The 21,416-nt window shown below is 32.4% G+C and overlaps 2 protein-coding genes across 2 annotated transcripts in view; one reads left to right on the top strand and one right to left on the bottom strand.

Annotated features, from left to right (window-relative positions):
* The window catches only part of LOC106687816 (G-protein coupled receptor GRL101), a gene marked incomplete at its 5' end in the record, with an annotated part of 108,227 nt that overhangs the window by 7,097 nt on the left and 79,714 nt on the right, over positions 1-21,416 (top strand).
* LOC106687817 (uncharacterized) overlaps positions 11,779-21,416 on the bottom strand; it is a 36,288-nt gene continuing 26,650 nt past the window's right edge. Inside the window, exon 3 of the mRNA XM_014431917.2 lies at positions 11,779-12,109. Within this exon, the coding sequence (XP_014287403.1) occupies positions 11,911-12,109 (199 nt within the window). The 3' untranslated portion in view covers positions 11,779-11,910. The remainder of the gene's footprint in view (positions 12,110-21,416) is intronic.

Genomic DNA, 21,416 nt, shown 5'->3' with positions numbered 1-21,416 from the left:
AATACTAAAGTATTTTTCATATGTTTTAATTTATACTCCAACACTTCTACCCCGGAAAGATTCAACTTATATAATATAAATATTTAACAGATTCCAAATAATTTGGAAAGGAAATAATCACCAAGTATGTATATCATAGCTATATCATCTATTGGCTATAATTTTTACTCTAGAAATCTTCAGTCATTTCAAAAAAAGTACTGTAAGATGCCTTTTAAGTATTCTCTTGATAATTGGGGGTTATACAATGGTAAATATTTTGCCACAATCCCTCGCTAATGACTCCGTGTACCGGATTGCTCCACTGATGATTATCCGACTCTTCGACAATGGAGAAAGTGCTTTACGTAAGAGAGGTCAGCCGATGACCAGACGCCCCTAATTACGGCCTAGGGACGCCTATCATTTGGGGCATTAGTTGCCCCCATACCCCAAGGCTCGGACGTCCCTCGGCCACAATGCGCTCCCCTGTCCCCTCCAATAGCTGCTATGACTCGTGAATCAAGAGCTGATTAGGTGACTGTCGGTATTCCCAGCCTCCAACAGCCTGCTTTTATCTATAATGGCTCCTTTCCTTTCATACAATTATTTATTTTATTTTTTGTTGTCTTTCATGAAACTTTCTCGTGTGTTTACCGAATCTATGATGAAATAATCACAATTCAAGTACAGCGACCGGCGAGACTTTCTGGTCTTGGAAAGTTTTAGAAAAACTGAACTGACTTGGATAATAGTTTTGTGCATTGAATATTTTCATACACGAATAGTTAATGAATTAATCATCAAGGAAAATTAATTAAAATTTAAAAGGAGATTTGAAGGTCCAGATTGCAGTCAAGATTCTCTCTCTCTCTCTCTCTCTCTCTCTCTCTCTCGCGCACACACACACACACACACACACACACACACACACACACACACTCCCCCTCTCCTTCCTCCCAAACATATAATATAAATAAAAATCTATCATATTTTCGTATATAACGTATCTAAGAGGATACAACTAAACGCATACATTCAAATAGAAGTAAGAATTATAAAATAAAGTGTAATATTTATTAATGTATATTAAATGTAATAGATAAAAATAAACAGTAATAAACAAATGTAAAAAAAACTAATAAATACTTTTGAAACTAATGGACTTGGAATTCTTATAGATCCTCCTACCGATCGTTATTATCGCCTCCATCTTGATGTAACTGCCTTAGCCTGTTAGGTACAATTCATGAATTCGTTTAAAAATTACTGCTACTTAATCCTTTCCGGTTATTAACTCTAATGAGAGCGATAAGCGTAGTATCTATCAAAATGGCCGAAATAATGTGCTTTATAATTGCTTACACGCTATGGAGCATTTTACAATTCTCTCGCTCTAATTTTATCGACAAATCAATAATTAATTATTTTATTGGTGAAAAATCCTCAAAAAATAAATGATCAGAAGTAAAACTCTAGTTTATGAATATATATATTGCTGTGTTACAATACGTTGTGTAATTAATGTTTATCGGGAAGGAGTAATTAAATATGTTTTACAAATTGATTTTTAATTTTTTCCTATGACATCCATATGTTGGCACCCTCTAGTTTCATACATAGTCTGGGAAAAAGGAGTCTAAAATATGGCTGTAGTTAAAGCAAACCTGAATTAATTTATGTCAATGAAGTCCTGTATACATATGTTTGAAATACTGGATAGCAAAAAATTTTCTATTATATGGGAACACGTAGTCTAATATGACACATTTTTAATAATGGCGTCGCATATTTTTAGGTCCATTGGCAATAACTCCTGATATATTATGAGTAGTTATAACAATTATTATAATCCTCTTTATTTTATATTTACCGAGCTTCAATTTAAGTCCTAATGGAGTTTTTTATGTTCAATAATTCCCGAGATACAGTTATCCAAAAAAAATTTCCCTCAAAAACATTCCATTTTTTTGGTTTCAATTTTTTTATAAATGTTCAATAATTTCTTACGTTCTTTTATAAACCTTGTATTTATTATTTAACCAAGGATTAGATAATTTATGATTAAACAGGTTGCCTAAGACAGATTTGATATAATCCCAGCATGTCAGTTAGTGGTTTACACATCCGCTGTTCCAGTTTCATGAGGTTTGGAAGTTTAACTCGGCAACTTAAACTATACTCAATTGTTGTAGTTTTGCCAACATCATCGCAATACAATACAATGATACCATGTAAACGTTTTCCCCGTTTATGTATTATAATTAGATATATATAAAAGAGAAGTATTTATAAAAAAAAAAATCTGTTAAGTAAATAGGTCAGTACCAATAAATCACATATTTTTTGTAGTTGTGAAGGTAATAATTTTTTTTCTCTTCATATCGCCTTGAAATCAATATTAAAAATAAATACTTGTTCATATTATTATTATTAACATTACGATATCATATTATAATAAAATATAATATACTAGATGTATGAGTGTGGCGATCGCAGAGGGATAGCTCTCCTTCCATAAGCGTACTAGATAATAATCAATATACTGCTTAATCGGATATCTCAATATTACAAGCATATTTTAGGCAACCACCAAATGGGGTGCAAGAGAGGAAAAAGCACACCAGAACAGATCTTCATCCTAATACATATACCCGGAAAATGATGGGAGGTAGATCTGGGTATCACACCTTATTAATCGATAATAATAAGAGAAGAAGATGAAATCGGCTTGCAAGTAAGTGAAAATAAAAGTATATGATAAAAGTAAGCCGAAAAATCCACCTTACGGCATGGTCTGCTTGGATAGCAAATCGTTTCCGACAGAAGAAAGTTTCAAATACACCGGCTCCACAATAATTTCAATAAATGATGCAACAGTGTATTGTTTTCTCTGTCGAGAATACGAAAATCTTTAAAAAAAAACTGATGTTGAGATTATATAATGCTATGATAAAGCCAGCTCTGATATACGGCTACTAGAGCCGGTGTCTGACAGATATCCTAGAAAGCAAAATCGATAAATTTGAACGGAAAGTCCTCCGAACAATTGCAGGAGCGATTTCGAATCAGATCCTTGGAGGGGAAGATCACACAGTGGCTACCTGCAGAGGCTTGTCAGTAAATGGTTGTGGTAATAATGAAAACAAAAAAGACAGGCGTGGAGAAGGCTGGTTCGGACGGCTAAAAATCTATAAGGTCTGTAGAACTAGATAAAAAAAGTATAATATTGTAGTATAAAGTATAATAATTGTATTGGTAATAATACAATATTATAATATATGAAGGCAAGGGTGTTTGTATTATATATACATATCCCCATATTTGTATTATATATACATATCCTCATATTTGTATTAGGTATACATATACTCTCATGTAAATAAAATGTATGTGAATCGCTTATTTTCCTACATATTCAACCGCTTTTTCTATGCATAATAAATATAGATATTGATAAAAATAAAGTTGATAGAAATATATGGAGGAGAAATACAACAGAGCTAAAGATATTGGCCTTCGGTCGAATGGGCAAACGGACGGAGGGTCCTGGTTGGTTGTTAGTGTCCTGTATCTTCTTCCGTCCTGGTAACTTCTCCATCACCTCTAGCACCTCATTAACATCATTACAAAATATCCCGATACCATTTAACAAGTGAATATTTTTCATTTTCATGATTTTTTATTTCATTCAACAACGAAAACGAGGTAAAATGATGGCTTATTGTCGTCCCATAACTAATTTAAAAAAAAAAATTGAAACAAAATTACTTTTTTCTGCAGGAAATTGCAGGACAATGATATTGAAATATAAACTAATATATCGATCCCCTAAAACGTATTTAAATTAATGGCAATATTCCCTCAACCACAAATAGAGAATTTCTGAAAATATATTAAGGATCAAGTCTGAAAACGATAGGTTTCTAATTTCTGAAATTAAAAGATTGGGACAAAAATCTATCTTCATTTATAAGTCCTCACAAAGGAAAAGGAAATTTAAATTTTTGAATTAATTCTCTAATATATTCTCCAAATGAAGGAAGTTTTTAATCGAAAATGTTTGGGTTCAAATATAGCTTCTCTTTTATTGAATTCACTTAAAATTTCTTAGCATTTTTCTCCTGAGAAATATCGTTGATCGTTGATTAGACTCTACGTAAAATGTTAAGATTCCTTTTTCATTCGAATAGCAATAATGCCATCAATGTGTTTTTATAACTAACCAGGTTTTATTAAATTGTTAAATTAATGATTTTTCGTTAATTAAGAAATCACGTGACATGATTATTTTATTAACTTTACATACCTATTTATGGAATACATTGTAAGGGTGGGTATAGGAATTGTTCGAATAAATATTGCGACAATGAAAAATTTCAAATTCAAGTTTTTCAAGAAACTACACTAGTTTTGAGGTTCCCTGAATCCATATAATCAAGTCTTGCGAAATCGTCATCGTGTGTGTTGACAGCCTGGCTGAAAATATAATATTCGTTCGCAACTGAAATCATATATTCAGCGCTGGAATGTTGCAGCAACTTGTCTGATAAAATCATCTCAACAAAAATGCTAATTTTATACATCGAATCGATTAAATTTTTTTTTCTCAAATTTATCAAAATTGATAAAAACATGTTTTATTATGATCAGCATATCCTACAGTTTAAATAATCTGACAGTGTTAAATTGTCCAAATTTAAAAAATCCCTTACTCTTAAAGTATTTTTATATTAAATAAATAACTATTTTGCATTATTATTAAAAATGTGAACTCTGAAGGAATTTGATATTTAACTAAAGGAGAGCAGTTTAAAGCCTGAAAAATCAGAGTTAGCCGAGCATGCTCGATTCCTCAAGATATCAATCTTGCATACAGAACTGTATTATTTTTCATTAAACTGTTAAAACTCAACTCATTAAATTGTACTCTTGGCTGGAACAAAATTGCTACTCGTTATTCTCATATCCATAAACTCTTAAATATGAATTTTTATAGCAATAGAAATATTAAAATTTATTAAATGAAATGTTGAAAGGGTAAGCTTTCCAGATCATTACAGACTATGATGACCGTGATTTGCATGTCATATATAATGGGATTATGGTTCATTCTGCTCTTTATGAGCCATAACTGCAAAACATCTGGAATTTGAATCAAACATGGATTGATTTAATAAGATTTTTTTGTTTGCCTTCCAACAACAATTTTGATTATTAAATTAGTTATTGGATATGATAAATACAATCTGCCACAAATTAAGGGAATTAAATATTAAGAATTCAAATATTGATTCATTCAATATATACAGAAATTGAAAAGCAAAAGTAATTAAAAAAAAACAGAAAAAAATTTAAATGATAACATGATGATTAAATGATAGTACTCAGTGAATTAATAGAACGAAAATTAAATTTATATTATTAATAATAAAGAAATATGTGTAATGGACTACTAACTCTAAGGACCTGGCCTCCAGCCTCATGAAGTGGGTATCAAATCACCTCCTCGCACAACCGTTGTTCTAGTAACATGCTAAGTACTTCACCCCTGACCCTTCATGGGTTTTAGCGGTTGAGATTTAATTTAAAGAAATTTGTAAATAAAATAAAACTGATCAAATAATAAAAAAACAATACGTACAAGACAAAGAAAATTTGATTTAAGTAACAATAGAACAAATACACATTCCCTCTTATGAACAATACTTACATTCTGCCTGGAGAAATCCAAGCCCACCTTTGGGGGTGAGTGTGGAAGGCATGACAGGACTCCAAGAGATCCCAGCGCTTTTCTACCAGCAGCGTGTCACTGGCATTAAGGAAGGACAATTATTTTATTTTATTTTTTTATCTATCTCTGGATTCAATGCAACATTGCATTCAACATTTTTTTATAACCTATCAGTCTTTTAGTCAGTTATTAAATTAATGATTTAACATTAATTAATGAATTAAGGATCACAATTATTTTTATTTACAATTTTTATATTTCTGAAACATTGTTCTGCACTATACCTTTCTCCAAAGCATTTTCAGGAAATAAATGAGGTACCCTTCGAAAATATTGATAAGCTAGCTTCATAGCCTGACCGGGGGGCAAATATTTGCTATATCATTAAGGTTAGCAAATTGTGCTGATATTTGTGTTCCCAAAATATAATATTCTACTCACCCTCTTCTTTGTTTACATCCTTAATAATAGGAAATTCAGTTTCGATATCATAATATTGTATTATATCTATTTATAACAAATTATTTTTTGAGAATTAGATAATTAACTAACTGGTGATATTATAACATTATATCATCTCTCTGTTATATAAAAAGTTGTAATAATATTGTTTTACATATAAGGTTGAATAATAATGATTAGTCGTAAAAAATTGAGTTTAACTGATGAAGAACGCATTTTGCGAAAAAAAAAAAATTAAAAAAAGTTATCTGCATGAATATTTATTCATGGAAAACTTCATGTGGCTCTTTCAAGGTTCAGGAGCAAAGATGAAATAAAAATTCAGTCCAATTTAGAGGAAAAAAGTGCTTCGGAACATTCTGTTTGCACTAAATTGAAGTTTAAATTAAAATGTTGGAACAGAGACTTGATTTTTTTTTCTTGCTTACGCTATATTGAAAAAAATTATAATATCTGAATACATGATCTACGGAATACATATAAATTACACTTGTACAATCTGATTACAATCAAAAGAAAAATATAAAACAGGGGGTTGGTCCGCCACTAGGCAGACAGGGGGTATTTCTTGTACCCCCAATCATATTTATATAAAATATGGCCTTTCTTGCCCTTGATGATGCTGCCAGGAAGCTGGAACTTGTTGTTAATGCCAACTAAACCAAATATATGACAGCTGATCAACAAATAGGTTTTAATGAAGATCCAAATTGGTCATCACTCTTTCGAACGAGTTGAGGAATTTGTGTACCTAGGATCACAAGTTAATGCCACCAATGGCGTTTCGGCCGAGATAAGGAGACGAATAGAATCGGGCAGTAGGTGTTTTTTGGACTGCGTCGGACTTAGGTAGTAGCTCACTATCAAAATCCACGAAAACTAGATTGTATAAAACATTAATTCGATCAGTGCTGCTCAAAGCCTCGGAAACTTGGGCAGTTTTAAAGGCCGATGAAACGGATCTTCAAACGTTTGAGGGAAAGATACTTCGACGCATATACGGCCCATTAAAGGATCGTTCAGCTTGAAGACGCACGAATAGGGAAGTCTACTTGCTAATTGGTGAGCCTGATGTTGGAAAGATTGTGAGAATCGGTAGGCTGCGCTGGGCAGGCCATGTGGCAAGGATGGGAACTGACAAGATCCCAAATTAACTTCTCAATTAGCGACTACATGGAACACGAACGAGGGGCCGCCCTAAGCTTCGATGGTTGGACGTTGTTAAAGAGGATCGAGGACCCTGCTCGGAGTGAGGAATTGGAGAGCAGCTCCACTTAACAGATTAAACTGGTGGAAGCTGCTTGAGGAGGCCACAATTATGATGATGATGATGATAATGATTAAAAATGAAATATTTTAAAAAATATATCACGTTATTTGCCCAACATTGCGTCTTCCATTGCAGTCCCTATGAATTACTTATCACAGATCTTTATCATCTGCCTAAAAGGTGCACAATGGGGAAAAAAAAAACATTTAGTCATTTATGTATAAAAATGATTGACCGTAACTGATTATGAAGGAGATGGTTGGGGGTGCAGTCAAAATGAAACTAAAAATATTTTCCTACGGTTCTCCACACTTTGCAGGGCTTCATCGGGGCTAAAAAAGATTAAAAACAACTAAAAATATGTTAACAATGTAAAATAATCAGAAAAAATAAAGTGCAATATGGTAGGGTTAAAAATTATCTAAATATAAGTGAAAAATTAAATAATAATAAGATATACAGCAATAAGTATATTTAAAAAAGAAATAAAATAGAGCGTAAGTTTTAAAATGAACAGGAGACGTAATAACACGTAAAAATAGAAAAGTAGAAATAATTATACACAATAAGAGACGGGAAAGTAAGGAAATAAGATGGGAGTAGAATAAAGGTCAAGAAAAATAAATAAATAAACTTTAATGATGTTAATTATAATTAACCTTCATAAGAATGTTAATAATAAAATAAAGAGGAAATTTAACCTAAATATAGTTGTAATAAATAATTTAAATACCTGATCTGAGTGTATGGAAGACCACAAATATTGTTTTGATACATTTTAACTAATAAAAAGACTGTGATAAATAATTTTTATTGTTATTTTAATGTGACAATTAATTAATTAGGTAATTAGACATAATCTAAGAAATGGTTAATTACGAAAAATATATGATTCCCTAATGTTTTAATGTCTCATAGGGTAACTTAGATGGATTGACCTGGACAGAATAGCCTGCATAAAGTTCTTTTTTAAATTACTTAGTTCTAAGGTAGTATAAAGGTAAGATAAATTATAAATAATATTTTTTTTTTGTTTGGAATTGTTGAAGGTCATATGTGTAATAAAAGCTGTTTGTAATAGATTGTCCCTGAGGATGGCCGTATTGGTCAAAACGTCGGACTCATAAATAGAATAAAAATGTTTTGAGACTATAATGGATAAAATTGTATTTATTTAAACAATATTAACTATTCTCTAGAAAGTCTTAAGATTATAATAATAGTAAATAAATAATGAACAGATCAAAACCACAAACCTTTCGTGTTGAAAGATAGCAAACGAATGAACAAAGGCGGATATGGGAAAATGGACGCAGAGATTATTATTAATCCTTAATAATTGAGGATAACTATTGGGATCGTGAAAAATTTCGAAAAGAGGTTTTCGACGTTTTATGGCTTTCTAAATCCAAATAACAGTTTCGTAAAATGGTCTGATGACTTCTGTACCTAGGCTTAGGGTAAGATATAGGCTTCTAGGTCCTGATATAATTCTAGAATATGAAGCTTTCTCCATTGTTCGCCCCTTTCAAATTTCTTTAGAAAATCAAAGAGGTTCAATATAGTGGAATGAAGTCAATAAAAGAATTATTCCACCGGTCATTCTTGGGGTTGGCAAAAAGGCTAATTGGCCCATTACATGAGGATACGTACCAGTACCAGTAATGTTACATCAAATTCTAGTTTGACTGCATAATTTAGTTTATTCCTCAAAATGTATGAGGAGCACTGGAGGACTGGACCAGAGTCTAAGGAGGATTTTGGATTAGTTTGATTAGTTACGGGAATAATTTAATAGGGTCTAGGCTACCGCTAGATTAACAGTGTAGCGATAGTAACAGATTAGTCTGTATTTAATCCCATCATTATCTCAGTTTATTAATTCCAACTCCATATCGATATCGCTAAGATCAGCAGGAAATATTTCCTCTCTCTTGTTTTATTTATTTTTCTATATTGTTGAAGTGAGCAATTTTATTAAAGTTTTTGTACTTTATTTTTTATGGAAAGTTGCATTAACTTTAAAAGATTTATGTCTCTGAGTGCGGCACATCGGTTGTTTTCGAAAAGAAGCATAATTTAAAACTATCATTTTGATAGGTATGGAGGTATTAACATTAATTAATATTTTGAAAGTCTGCCAAATGTCTTGTTATACCTGTCCCGAGTATATCAACAAAGGGCAGTTCGCAGGTGGCGAAAAGGTTCTTGCTTAACAAATCTATTAAAAAAGGTATTGCCTGCTGGCTTCGTCGGTAGGCAGGTTAATTATAAACAACACATGCACCAAACACTTTTTTAAGTGTACCACCTCTTGTAAGGTATTTTTCTTGGGCGTGGCTGATGATAGTCCATGGAAAATAAGGTTCCGAAAAAGTAACGAACGAGAGAGGGATCTGGTCAGAAGAGAAGTAAAGGGAACACAGAATACAGACAACGAGAGAAGCAGGAGAGGTACTGAAGTAAGAAGACCAAAGAGTGGGCAAGATGCATTTTGACCAGAAGAGGTCCTGAGAAGGGCTCTTCAGAAATGGAACTCCACGGCTGCGACAGGACCCAAGTTACTACACCTCACCACATCAATCATCCAAATGAGCATCTATGAGTATATATTAGGCAATAAGTAATAATGTAATAATCATATTTTATAGCTATCGTTTATCTGGATCATTAGATTTTTTTTAGTAACATCATTTACCAATAAACTGTAAATAAACACTTTGTTCCTTGATGTAGTTTATTTACTATTATATTATACAATACCACCCCTTATTATAGTTAATGGTAACAACACTCTATAAATATAAGAGTATTTAATTGGTAAGCACACTAAAAGGCTGTGGATAAGAATCCAATAATAATAATAGTTTTGCAGGACCTTCAGCGATTATCCTGGCATTCCAACTAAATCCCGAGACAGTACATGGCAATTTATTATGAAGCTGCCGCCATTTATGGGCAAACCTACAATCCAAAGACTAAATTACCTGCGAACCCAAGAGATATTATATCAACAGAAGAGCTGAGATCAGAAACGTATAAAAAAGAATTCCATTATGAGTGAGTAAATTCACACCAGCGCCAAAGAGAGGGAGTGAGATGATGAAGTACAAGTATGAAACCAAGTAAGATCTTTAATACACATTCCGTTGATGACTTCAATCATTACCTACTTCCCTTCTACCCACCAGTTCATCATCTATGTGATATTGATATACGATATTGAATTCTTTATCAATTTTAGTTTTACATAGCCCATATTTTACCAACGACTACTAAGTATAATAGTAACTTCGATTGGCATATTTTTTATATTCACTTGTTTGTTTTTTCATTGTACTGCCAATAATTAGAGGCTTTATTTTTACAAGTAATAATTAATTTATTTGATCTCCTTAATCAAGCAGCATCATATACATTAATTTTTCTATCTCCAAAGACAGAGGTTACAAGAATTATACACTAGTGATATGAAAAGGAGGAGAAATATTATATCGTTTGGTGGTTGCAAAGTCCAGTTTAAAAATAATCCTATTTACTATGGAAGTTTTGTTCCTATCCACTTTTTCTCAGTTAAGCAAAGTGTTTCAAACTTCTGATGCTAGATTGCTTCTTCGCTAACTACAAAGTGATTAGAAAAAATATTAGAATAAAACCACATTGTTTCTTTGTTTTTTGTTGTTTTTTTTTTCAATTTTTGTTATTAAGTCGACAGTGAGGTAGCAAACCTTAAATTAATATTCAGTATTCAAAAATAAATATTGAACAGTAGAGAAGTAAACTTGTATACATTCTCTGTTAGGACCAGATGCAAAATAATTATCTTACTTTCATACACAAATACTATACTAAAAAAAAAACATATAAAATCGTTTAAAAAAATTGCTATGAATTATTCTTCAGAAAATACTTGCTGAGTGGACTTTTTTTTTTAATCTCCCCTACAAGGCCATTTCTGACATAGGGAGAGAAGGGGTCAGAGGTTGTCATGTTGGTAACCAACCTATTTATTCCAACCGGAATGGGAGGATCTTGTTATCATTCCAGTTGGACCGCCGCAAAAAAAAAGTGTATCCCCCCAGACCGCAAACGAACCAGCACCGCTTCAGTTTGATGCTACTAAAGTGACGCTCCTATATCCTGCAATGGCCTCCTAGTCTAGTAGAATATCATTCATAGCGATCTGATAAGTTACTGGCTTTGTTCTTCATCTCCATAACCAATGTATTGTACTGTACGATTCTGACTACTTTCCATAAGAAATTAGTAATTCCTCGTTTCTTTCCTCTTCAAGTTGTACTTATAATTAGAAATAAATTTAATTCGTACTAACTTATGTCGAAACTCTTTAATCTCTAATGTTAATTTTTTTACAAATGATGAAATGGTGATGGATTTTTGTTTTAAAGCATAGGACGTACTGATACAAAATGTAATTTTGAAGCTGGCACTGATTTCACACCTTTCACTTTTGCTCCTTACTGTAGGGTTGCCCCTTCGTAACCTTCGGAGGTACAGTTTCCTTTTCATCCATCTTTACTCTTCCTGGCCTGCTCTTCATGAACGAGGACACTTGCTCTCTCGTCTTCTTGAACACTTCACGGGGTTTCTTGAGGGCGTCCCGAAACGACATTTTCTTTTCAGTGGGTGGAGGTTGCCGTGATCTGAAACAGAAAGGACATGTAGTGTCTTCTAAACCAGTGTAAATCTAGCAATCAATATGAATAGATACGTACCTACCTAACTAAGGTATCTACCTAACTTATATCTGATATGGCAGCATAAATTGTAGTAAAGAAAGGTATATAATTTAGTTAATAATAGAGAATCATGGTAGTAGATAATTAATGAAAGTATATAACTCCAGAAGTCTCGAAGAATGGGATTTGGAGATGATGAAACTGTTGAATTTACACATCGTGGCATTATTGAAAAGTGCTCGAATGAGATGGCAGGACATTTAGAGAGAATGCCCGATCAAAGGATATCCAAGATGATGCTCTATGGGAAAACGAATAAGAGGGTGTCCTCTTATTCGTTTTCATTCGGTAAACAATGTGAAATCGGGGTGTGTATACCGGCTTGATGGCTGTACGGCGTGGAGGAAGAGCTGAGGTGGTTGGATGTTCATAGGTGCAGGAAGAGAGGAAGAGAACGTAAAGATTGACTTGCTTTGATGGACAAGGCCCGGGTTGTAGGACAGTAGTGCCATGGTAATGATAACAAGATAGCTCCACGGGACCGCCCAAAATACACCATAGGCATGGACAAAACCAGACGTAAAATTCAGATAATTAGATTTTAAAACGCACAACGAACTAAAAACCTTATTACATCCTTGTTTAGTTCAAGATGTAGGATGAAATGCTATTAAAAGGAAAAGTTATATTCATTTTTGAATAACTGAAACTTGAAGTTAATAAAATCTACCAATGTGACGTTTTAGTGTGAAATGCTATTTGAAACTTAAATCTAGGGATTATTAAATATGAATGGTTCTTCCAAGACAGAAGGGATGTCATTCCAAAGTGACATCTTAAAATTCCTCGCCCTCCCCACTGCAGGATTTGGAGTGAGATATTTTTTCATTCAAGAAACAAAATTTCATTATAGTTAATGTGTTAATCTTCATTACTATCACTCAAGATGTTTCTTGAATTGAACAGAAACCTTATACAACCTAACTTGTATAATTTTTGGCCTAGAATTATTGGGCAAACAGTTAAATCTCTGAATTCTCTCTGAATACAGAATAATAAATAAAATAAAACTCCATTTTGTAGGCTTTGGAGTGACTCGAAGAGGTGGGTTAGATATTGTACTTTTCTGGAGCTTCCGGCAGGAGAGCATTCATGGGATTCACCTGAGAAAGAAATAAACCAAAAATTTTGACTACTTCTTAAAAAAAAAAGAAAAGAAGAATGTGAAAAATTGGTCAAATTTGTATTAGAATATTAAGAAGTTGATCATAAACTATACTGGAATTTTTGGATTTTTCTATCGTTGAGATTTTAGTTTTGTTTTTTGAAGTTAAAAAAGTTAAAAGCCTATTTTTGGTGCCCATTCTTTTCTGTAATAAATAATTCGATTAAATGACTTATAAACTACAGAGCATTTACAATTTTAGGGAATCCCTCCGGCAACCCTCTCTCTACCCATGCCTATCCCACGTGAGGCCCCAAAAATTATAAGATCCGTTACTGATCTCATTAATAACAGTACCATTGTCATTTTATTTATTGAGGATATTTAGCCTCAGGTTTAGTATTTATGTAAACTTTAACAATTAGTAGCTCCCATTTGTGTAAAAGTCGAAGACTCTATTAGCTCATGATAAATGAATGTGATCCGTTAATTCTTTCACTATAATTAATGAGCCATCAGTAATCCTTCAATAAGATTGATGTAATGAAACCTTTACCCTTCTCAACTGATCGCTACAGCATCCGCTCCTTTCTTATCTTCAAAACTTTTTCTATTAATCTTCAACTTAACAATCTATATTTTATGAACGCCTAACTATATTATCTATTAATTTTATGTATTATATTCTGAACTGTACAGAACCCTCATAAATCATCGCCAACAATAAAACATGGAAGCGTTCATTGTACGTGATGTTCCTGAAACATATGAGAGTATTTGACGGAGCGATGTTAAAACGTGTTTTGTAAAGCTTTTTTTCCCCCTAGGAAACTCGTTTTTTCCATGTACATCTAAATTTTCCGATAGTAACCGAGTAATTTATCGGAGCCTACGGTGCACCTCTTATAAGATATTAAAACGATTTTTAGAAAAATACTACTTTGTAAGGATATCATAGGAGATACAGTGTCGTAAAAAAGCTAAACATGAATGGTTTTAAGAAATACACATAAGATTCTCGCATTAGTAATTTTTGAACAAGAAAATTCATTGTATATTTCGAAAATGGTGAACCATAAAGATTTCTTTTTAATTCTTTTAAAAAATCATATCTAAACAATGAGTATGGAATGTTAAGTTGGTGAGGAAGATGAGAAGGTCGGTTCTTAAGTACATTTTTTTTAACCATCCCACCCTTAATTATTGACATTACCTTGTGGAACACTCCAGTGCGTGGTGGACATTATAATTAAGCTCAACCTAGACCAGAGCTCCAAGGGTGTGGACAATCCCCTACATTTTGGCAACACATTTTCTTTGAAGGTGAATAGTATATATAGTACCATACCCTTAGATAAAATAATACAAACTAATATTCTAGCGATCTTTTCATCGTTTGTAAAGTACAATATTTTAAATTCGAATAAGCAAGACTATCAGTTTTATTGCTGAGAATGATACTATCGATATAAATTCGCAATCTTCGTCCTCACTATATATAAACTCAGTAGATCGTTTCCGATAACAAATAAAAATTATAAAGTGTATTTCCTTTCTCTTTAATCGATTGTCGATGAACGTACCCTAGACTTTAGATCGATAATACAGCCTAACCCGTGAGTATAATTCGTAGCTCTGTCACCAAGGGTTTAATGGAAGCTATACATTACTCCACTAAATGCTTCAGTTATTCGGGGAAGTTAACCCCGTGATATCACCTGACAATTTCTTAATAACACTACTTTCTCAAAGTTCAGCACGAAACATAGGGAACAGTTACATTATGGCTTGGACTAATCTTGCAGCAATTACTGATTTAATGAGTCTTCTGCACGTAGTGTCAGCCCATAGTATTAGCAGATGTTTGTGAGGGCTTTAGGGAATGAAACCCAGTAGTGATCATATTCCATGTTTCATATTTTATTTTCCTCAGTATTGAGATTTATCCGTTAGATATTTCATTTTTTTATTATTTATTATTATTATATTTTAGTTTTGATTCTTAGATTCTAAACTCTATAAATTTAATATAATTGTTATACGACATTTCGTATAGTAATTATTATTATTATATCATTCTTTTATTTCACTTATTCGAGGGTAAAACCGTTAAAGAAAAACTTTGGACATTCTACCAGTACCCTACTGACCTGAGCAGAAACAGATGGGTGGTCCTCATTTGTACTTTATTCATTTGTTATTATTATTATTATTAATTTTATTGTATTTATTCTCTCTCGACTTTTATTGATTTTCTCATTTCTACTTTTCTATTTTACGTGTTATTATTACGTTTACTGTTCATTTTAACCTAATAGTTTGTGTAATTCTTTTTATATTCTTGTGTCTTTATTGTTAATAGTTTAAGAAAATATTCGTAATCAAATTAATAAACTTGGAAGACCAAAATATTTTTCACTGCTTGGTTTAGTAATGGAACTTTGTAATTCATAATAAAAAAAGAAAACATTGCTTTCTAAATTACATATATGTAATACATTATATATATGTGTGTATGATGCTCAAATTAATAGCTTCAAGAGTTTATCGCTAGTGAAATCCAAATTGTGTTGCATGAATGCAAGTTTGCTTATTGTGATAATTACATCACGAGACCCTTGGGGCAAATTAACGGATATTATCAGCAAGTTAGTTGGCAGGGGAAGAGGGTCAAACCCCCCGTTTATGGCCTCTTTTTAGCGTATTTCCTCTTTATAGCTTAAGCGGAATCATGAAAGCCTTTTATTATCCGAACCTTACAATGCAACGATAATCGGGCATGGCAGTCGCTTTATTGCTTCTCGTGTAGTCGTTATGGAATGAAACGGCAAATCTGTTGCTTCCGGTGGATGTTTTAGTTAAAATAAAAATTTATAATTTAATACATTAAATGAAAAATGGTACATGAACTTAAATAATAAAAAAAATATTCCCGATGATTACCAAAAATTAGATAAATGAATCTCTTATGATACTCCTCCATTGCGAATGACTATTTCTACGCTCAAAAATGGTATTCATTTTAAACATCTTATACTATAGGTTCGAATGTGACTGTAGCGGATAATTATTTTCTGTTTCAATGTACCTGTGAACAAGCCCCGTGGGTTCGGGAACCCTTAGGATCAACTCAGACTCATAAAGTGGGAACTCTTAATTGTGTAAAAATCGGGCGGTCAAGCATGGTTCTAACAAAATCATAACCGTTGGTCTAGTAACAGAACTTTCATACAAAGTGCGAACTGCACCCCTGACCCTTTATGGGTCGAAATGATACTCAAATAATTTAATGCTATAGAGCATTCATGGAAAATCAGAAACTGTAGGTAGATAGATGTAAACTTTATTTATTTACATGTAAAATGTTTTACCATGCTAAATGTTTTAAGTAAAAGATTGTGAGCAGTCCTATTTGAAGTCATGTTAAATTTAAAATGCATTAGAGATCCTAGCGGATCTTCTGAGCAACTTGTTTTATAACCTTTCCTTTCAAAACTTCATGTGATTGTTTACTTCTAAGTTTTGATTAAAATAATTGAATACAAAATGCCTAAATTATGTGAAAAGTGGAAATTGTGCATAAATTTGGCCACTGATCTTTTAACTTGTGAAGAAGAGAATCAAGATGTGCTAATTGACAAGTGTGCAATAATTACATTATTATTATTATTATTATTGTCATCCATTGCTTTATTCAATTTAAAAACAATCAAAACAATACTAAAAACAATTAGAACACAAACTATGAGCAAGTAACCTTATACGACAACAAATAAAACGGTGACGAGCTAAGCTAGTTTGTTTTGTGATGTCATTCTCCATTTAACAGACCTAGTAACAGACTATCAACTATGCTATATGTTATATCGTTTTAACATGGCAAAAGAAGAAAATATTTCTCCATTGGACATAAGTTTTTCCATCAACATGTTAAACAAAAGATCATGAATACTCCTACAATCTTCTAAACTTCTGTTACCGAGTTCTCCTGAGCTGTGGAGTGTTTATCTGAGGATTTTGTCGTTTTTGATAATTTTTTTTTTTAAGTGGATCCCGATTATAGATTAAAGAAAAAGTTATTCCAGGATTTTACATTAATTCGATACCAAACGATGTGCATGTTATGGAATGAATTCAGTATACCTTTTATGCACCACTTTTATCCTTAAGTATGTCTTCAATATGTCTCTACTGGACAGTAGTGTAACCATATGCATTGTAGTTACAAGGGGAAATTAGGACATTCAAAATTGAAGAGAAGCTGTTCAAGTTAGACGAAGAATAACGCGAGTGAATTTGTTTCTGGGTATGTGTACATTTCCTGAGAGATGTTTTTGGGGAAGGCTCCACATTGAAAAAAAAATAGTTTTAGCGAAAGGTATTAAAAAAGGCTTTTCTAAACTGATATATCCAATAATACAATTAACAGATTTGTCTTTAATTAGGCTAAATTATTTTTTTTAAAAATAGAAAAATGTTGTTTGAGGTTCTGAAACGATCTAGATCCTCCTCTAAGGAGTGATAAAGGTACATCATTCATATCGTTGGAATCGACGATCAAAAATGGTTTTCATCGCGAGGTGAAATCAGTACAAACAAATTTAGTATATCTCATTTAATATTTAAAGAACATTTTTTTCTTTGAGTGATGAAAAGGAATTCTGATATTCAAAATCAAAGAAAAAACTCTTAGGCCTGTCGTCCATTGGGTGCGGAAAGCTACGAATTGCGAAGCAACGAATTCGTGCGAACGTCTATTGTCCATTGCCTCGGTATTCGTCCGGATCCGTAATAGACACTTCGGAACGATTTCTTTATAAATAGTGTCATGTTTTGGAATTATTACCTTGGATTCATCGACATATCCACTTGTCACGCCCTTTTTCGTACTCGTTAGCAACTAAATCACACAAAACGGGATCGGTTCGCAGTTCACACCTGTTCGGACGAAAACTGACGAACAATATGGCCCTAGTGGACGTGGTCCCCCATCCTGCCGCGTGTTCGGATCGTTCGTTCGCTCCTAATGGGCGGCAGGCCTTATTGCAATAGGGCAAATGTTTATTAGGTTTAGAAATAAAAAGAATCATGCATGAACTGAACCATATTCAGTTCACTTTACGGTATTAAATAGTTTTCGACTAAGAAGAAATCGGAAACTATTTACAAAGAGAAAGTTTCGACTGACATTGCAGATCTTTATCAAGGCTGTTGTAAATAATGGGTACCATTTGAGACTGGACCTATTTCATTGCTCATTCATTATGTTCATCTCCACTATTAACAAAAGCCCTGATGAAGACTTCGAAGGGTCGAAGCGTTGGTTCTATAATTCAAATAGAGTAATAGTATAGTTGAAATAGTTGAAATTGTATCTTAATTGCTTCCCTAGAACGCAAACTGGAACATCACTTTCTAACTCAGAAATCTGTGTATACGAGTAATATGATTTTTATTTCAAACCATAAATGAATAAGTTAAATGGCAGAGAAACCCTTGGCATCCTAAGAGTCACATTAGTTATCATTTTTTAATTACTACCTTATATTCTATTATATGCTTAGTTCGTTCCTAATTTAACTAATTGTTCTCAAATAAAAAAAAATCAGCTTTGTGGTTTTTTCTCGCTTGATATCAGTTATAAAAGTTATGCCTCCGAACCGCTCAGAAATGAATTAAAAAAATTTCGGCTTAATCAAACAATTTGTCACAAAAACTTTACTTGACGGTGTTTTTCTGCTGGAACGACCCCGAGTTCTCATCGAATTCAATCCTCTGTTGTAGGGGGGAAAAAAGCCTCATTGAGAACTTTTTCCAATAGTCACAAGTTGTTCTGGAACATACTTATCCAAATTCTGTGTGGCAAATGAGCAGCTGTTTCAATTAAAGAGGAGAGAATCGGTTTAGAAAATCATACAGTCATATGTTCGTAGCGTTAGGCCGTGTCCGAACTAAACAAAGGTAACGTGACCGAGCGATGCCAATAGCCCTTTAATTTAGTTGAGTGTCTTTATTTAAATTCAAATATTAAATTTGAGTAATTTACATAATCTTTGTGTTAGATGTTTGGTGGGAGCGACTTGAAGACTCTCGCTGGCGCCCGAACGTGCTATCATTTTCAGATTAGCTAGAAAGTCGGTTGTCATCGAAGGCTAGCCATATTTAGTTCCACTTAAATTACCCTGATAAATAATCAGAATGTTTTAAAGTTAAGATAAGAAATCGAAGGACGGATCTCCGCCGATTCAGTTTTAGCTAATTAAATTTTTTCTAGAAATATATATATTTTTTTAATATCAAAACATGCTCTACTTGCAATTAATAATTGTTTTATAGGTAAGGTTGTCTCAGGGTAAGGTGCCTACTTTGACTAGAATAATAATTGCCCCCACCATATCTCATAAACCACATATTTAAGAAAAAAAAGCCATATAATCAGATTTATAGCCATTTTATTACACTTCAATTTTATTTGGAAATAAAATTTTATTTAACCCCTTATTTTTCGTGGTATAAACTAAAAACTGATAAAGTACATGTTTTTATCTCTTCCACTCCCACAGTCACAACGCACAAATTCGTGGGAAATGTACACACAATTTTGTAGTGATAGTAAACCAAATAGGTAGATTATCTACTTTTTTAAGGTAAGGCATAGTGAAACTGGTACACTGGTGTCAGTGTAGGTAGAGGTTTAATTTGGCTTTTATCAAATTAAAATCGAAAACCTAATTTTGAAGCATTATGTAATCAGCTAATGGGAGCCTGGAGAAAGTTCCAAAATGGATTATATCCTCCTAGGGCCCTACACCACTTTAATCAAAACTCCCCGGCCCCGTATTATTGCCGTAACGATCACAATGAAACGCACAGTAACAACGAGGAAGTAGATTGTTAGTAGTAGTGAGCTTATATTATTAAATAAAATAAATTCCAAGACACTGAAGGGATCCATCCTCAATTATTATGGCCTTGCGTAAATATGTTGAATATGCGCTTTGTTATCCTAAATTTTCTTTTATCATCGAATTTCAATATAATTAAATACTGAGAGTATTTTTATTCAATTTATTTGTAATTATACTGGGTTTTAATTTAACATTATTTAAAATTCTGTTTGGACCAGATATTAAAAAAAAAAAAAATTTAAACAAAAAATAAATTTAAATAAAATTTAGAAGATGGGCACGAGACCAGCTAATGTAAAATGTCATTAGAGTGCTACCAACGGGTAGTTTCTCTACTCGCCTGTAACACTCCAATTTAACCTAAATCAGATTTACTAAATGTATTATAATGTACAGTTGTAAATAGCAATAAATAAATATTAAAAAAAAATAATAATAAAATTTATAAAACAATGGCATGGGGGAAAATAAAAAAAACTTATGTGGCATCATCTAGTGAATTTTATTCCATTTATTTTCACTAACTTATATATGAAATATATCTGTAATTCGCACTAACAACAATCAATATCAATTTTTAAAGGTTTATAATTTTTTTATGTAATGTCAGAATGATAAATTTTTTTTCAAAAAATCAAAGAGAAGTAAAACAATTATTTTTACTTCCGCAAACCTATATATATACACATATATAGTATATTGTAAGGTAAATATTTCGATTTTAATTATCAATTAGATGTTATTTTTATCGGAAGAGTCTTGAGTGACGAATTTTAAAAATGGCTTTCTCATAAAACCTTAAGTATCGAAAAATTCTCATCGTGTTACAATGGTTATGACAATAGTCAGTTTGTTAATATACCCTTAATATACTCCCTCAAGTTTGCAATAATTACGATTTTTAACTTGCGTTAATTTAAAAATTTTGTAGGATCAAATCACAAATGTAGAAAAAAATTTATTTTATATAAATTAGTCGAGGGGTATATTGGATAAAAAATGAAAGAATTATCCCTGAATTGGTGGAACCTTAGCTAGTTTTTTGTTTTTGACTAACGTAAATTTTAAATAATTAAGACACATATCGATAAACCAGTGTGATTGTGGATAGCGAATTGAAAGTTTTCCGAAAAATAATCCTTGCTTCAGTTTAATCCCGGGTATAAAGAAGTTCTTAATAGATACTAATGCTCTGTCA

The sequence above is a fragment of the Halyomorpha halys genome, unplaced genomic scaffold (genome assembly GCF_000696795.3).
Source record: "Halyomorpha halys isolate HHAL.00 unplaced genomic scaffold, Hhal_1.1 Scaffold1014.1, whole genome shotgun sequence".
Classification (NCBI taxonomy): Eukaryota; Metazoa; Arthropoda; class Insecta; order Hemiptera; family Pentatomidae; genus Halyomorpha; species Halyomorpha halys.
Note: the sequence above shows the minus strand (reverse complement) of the source record. Positions and strands in the feature narration are given on the sequence as shown.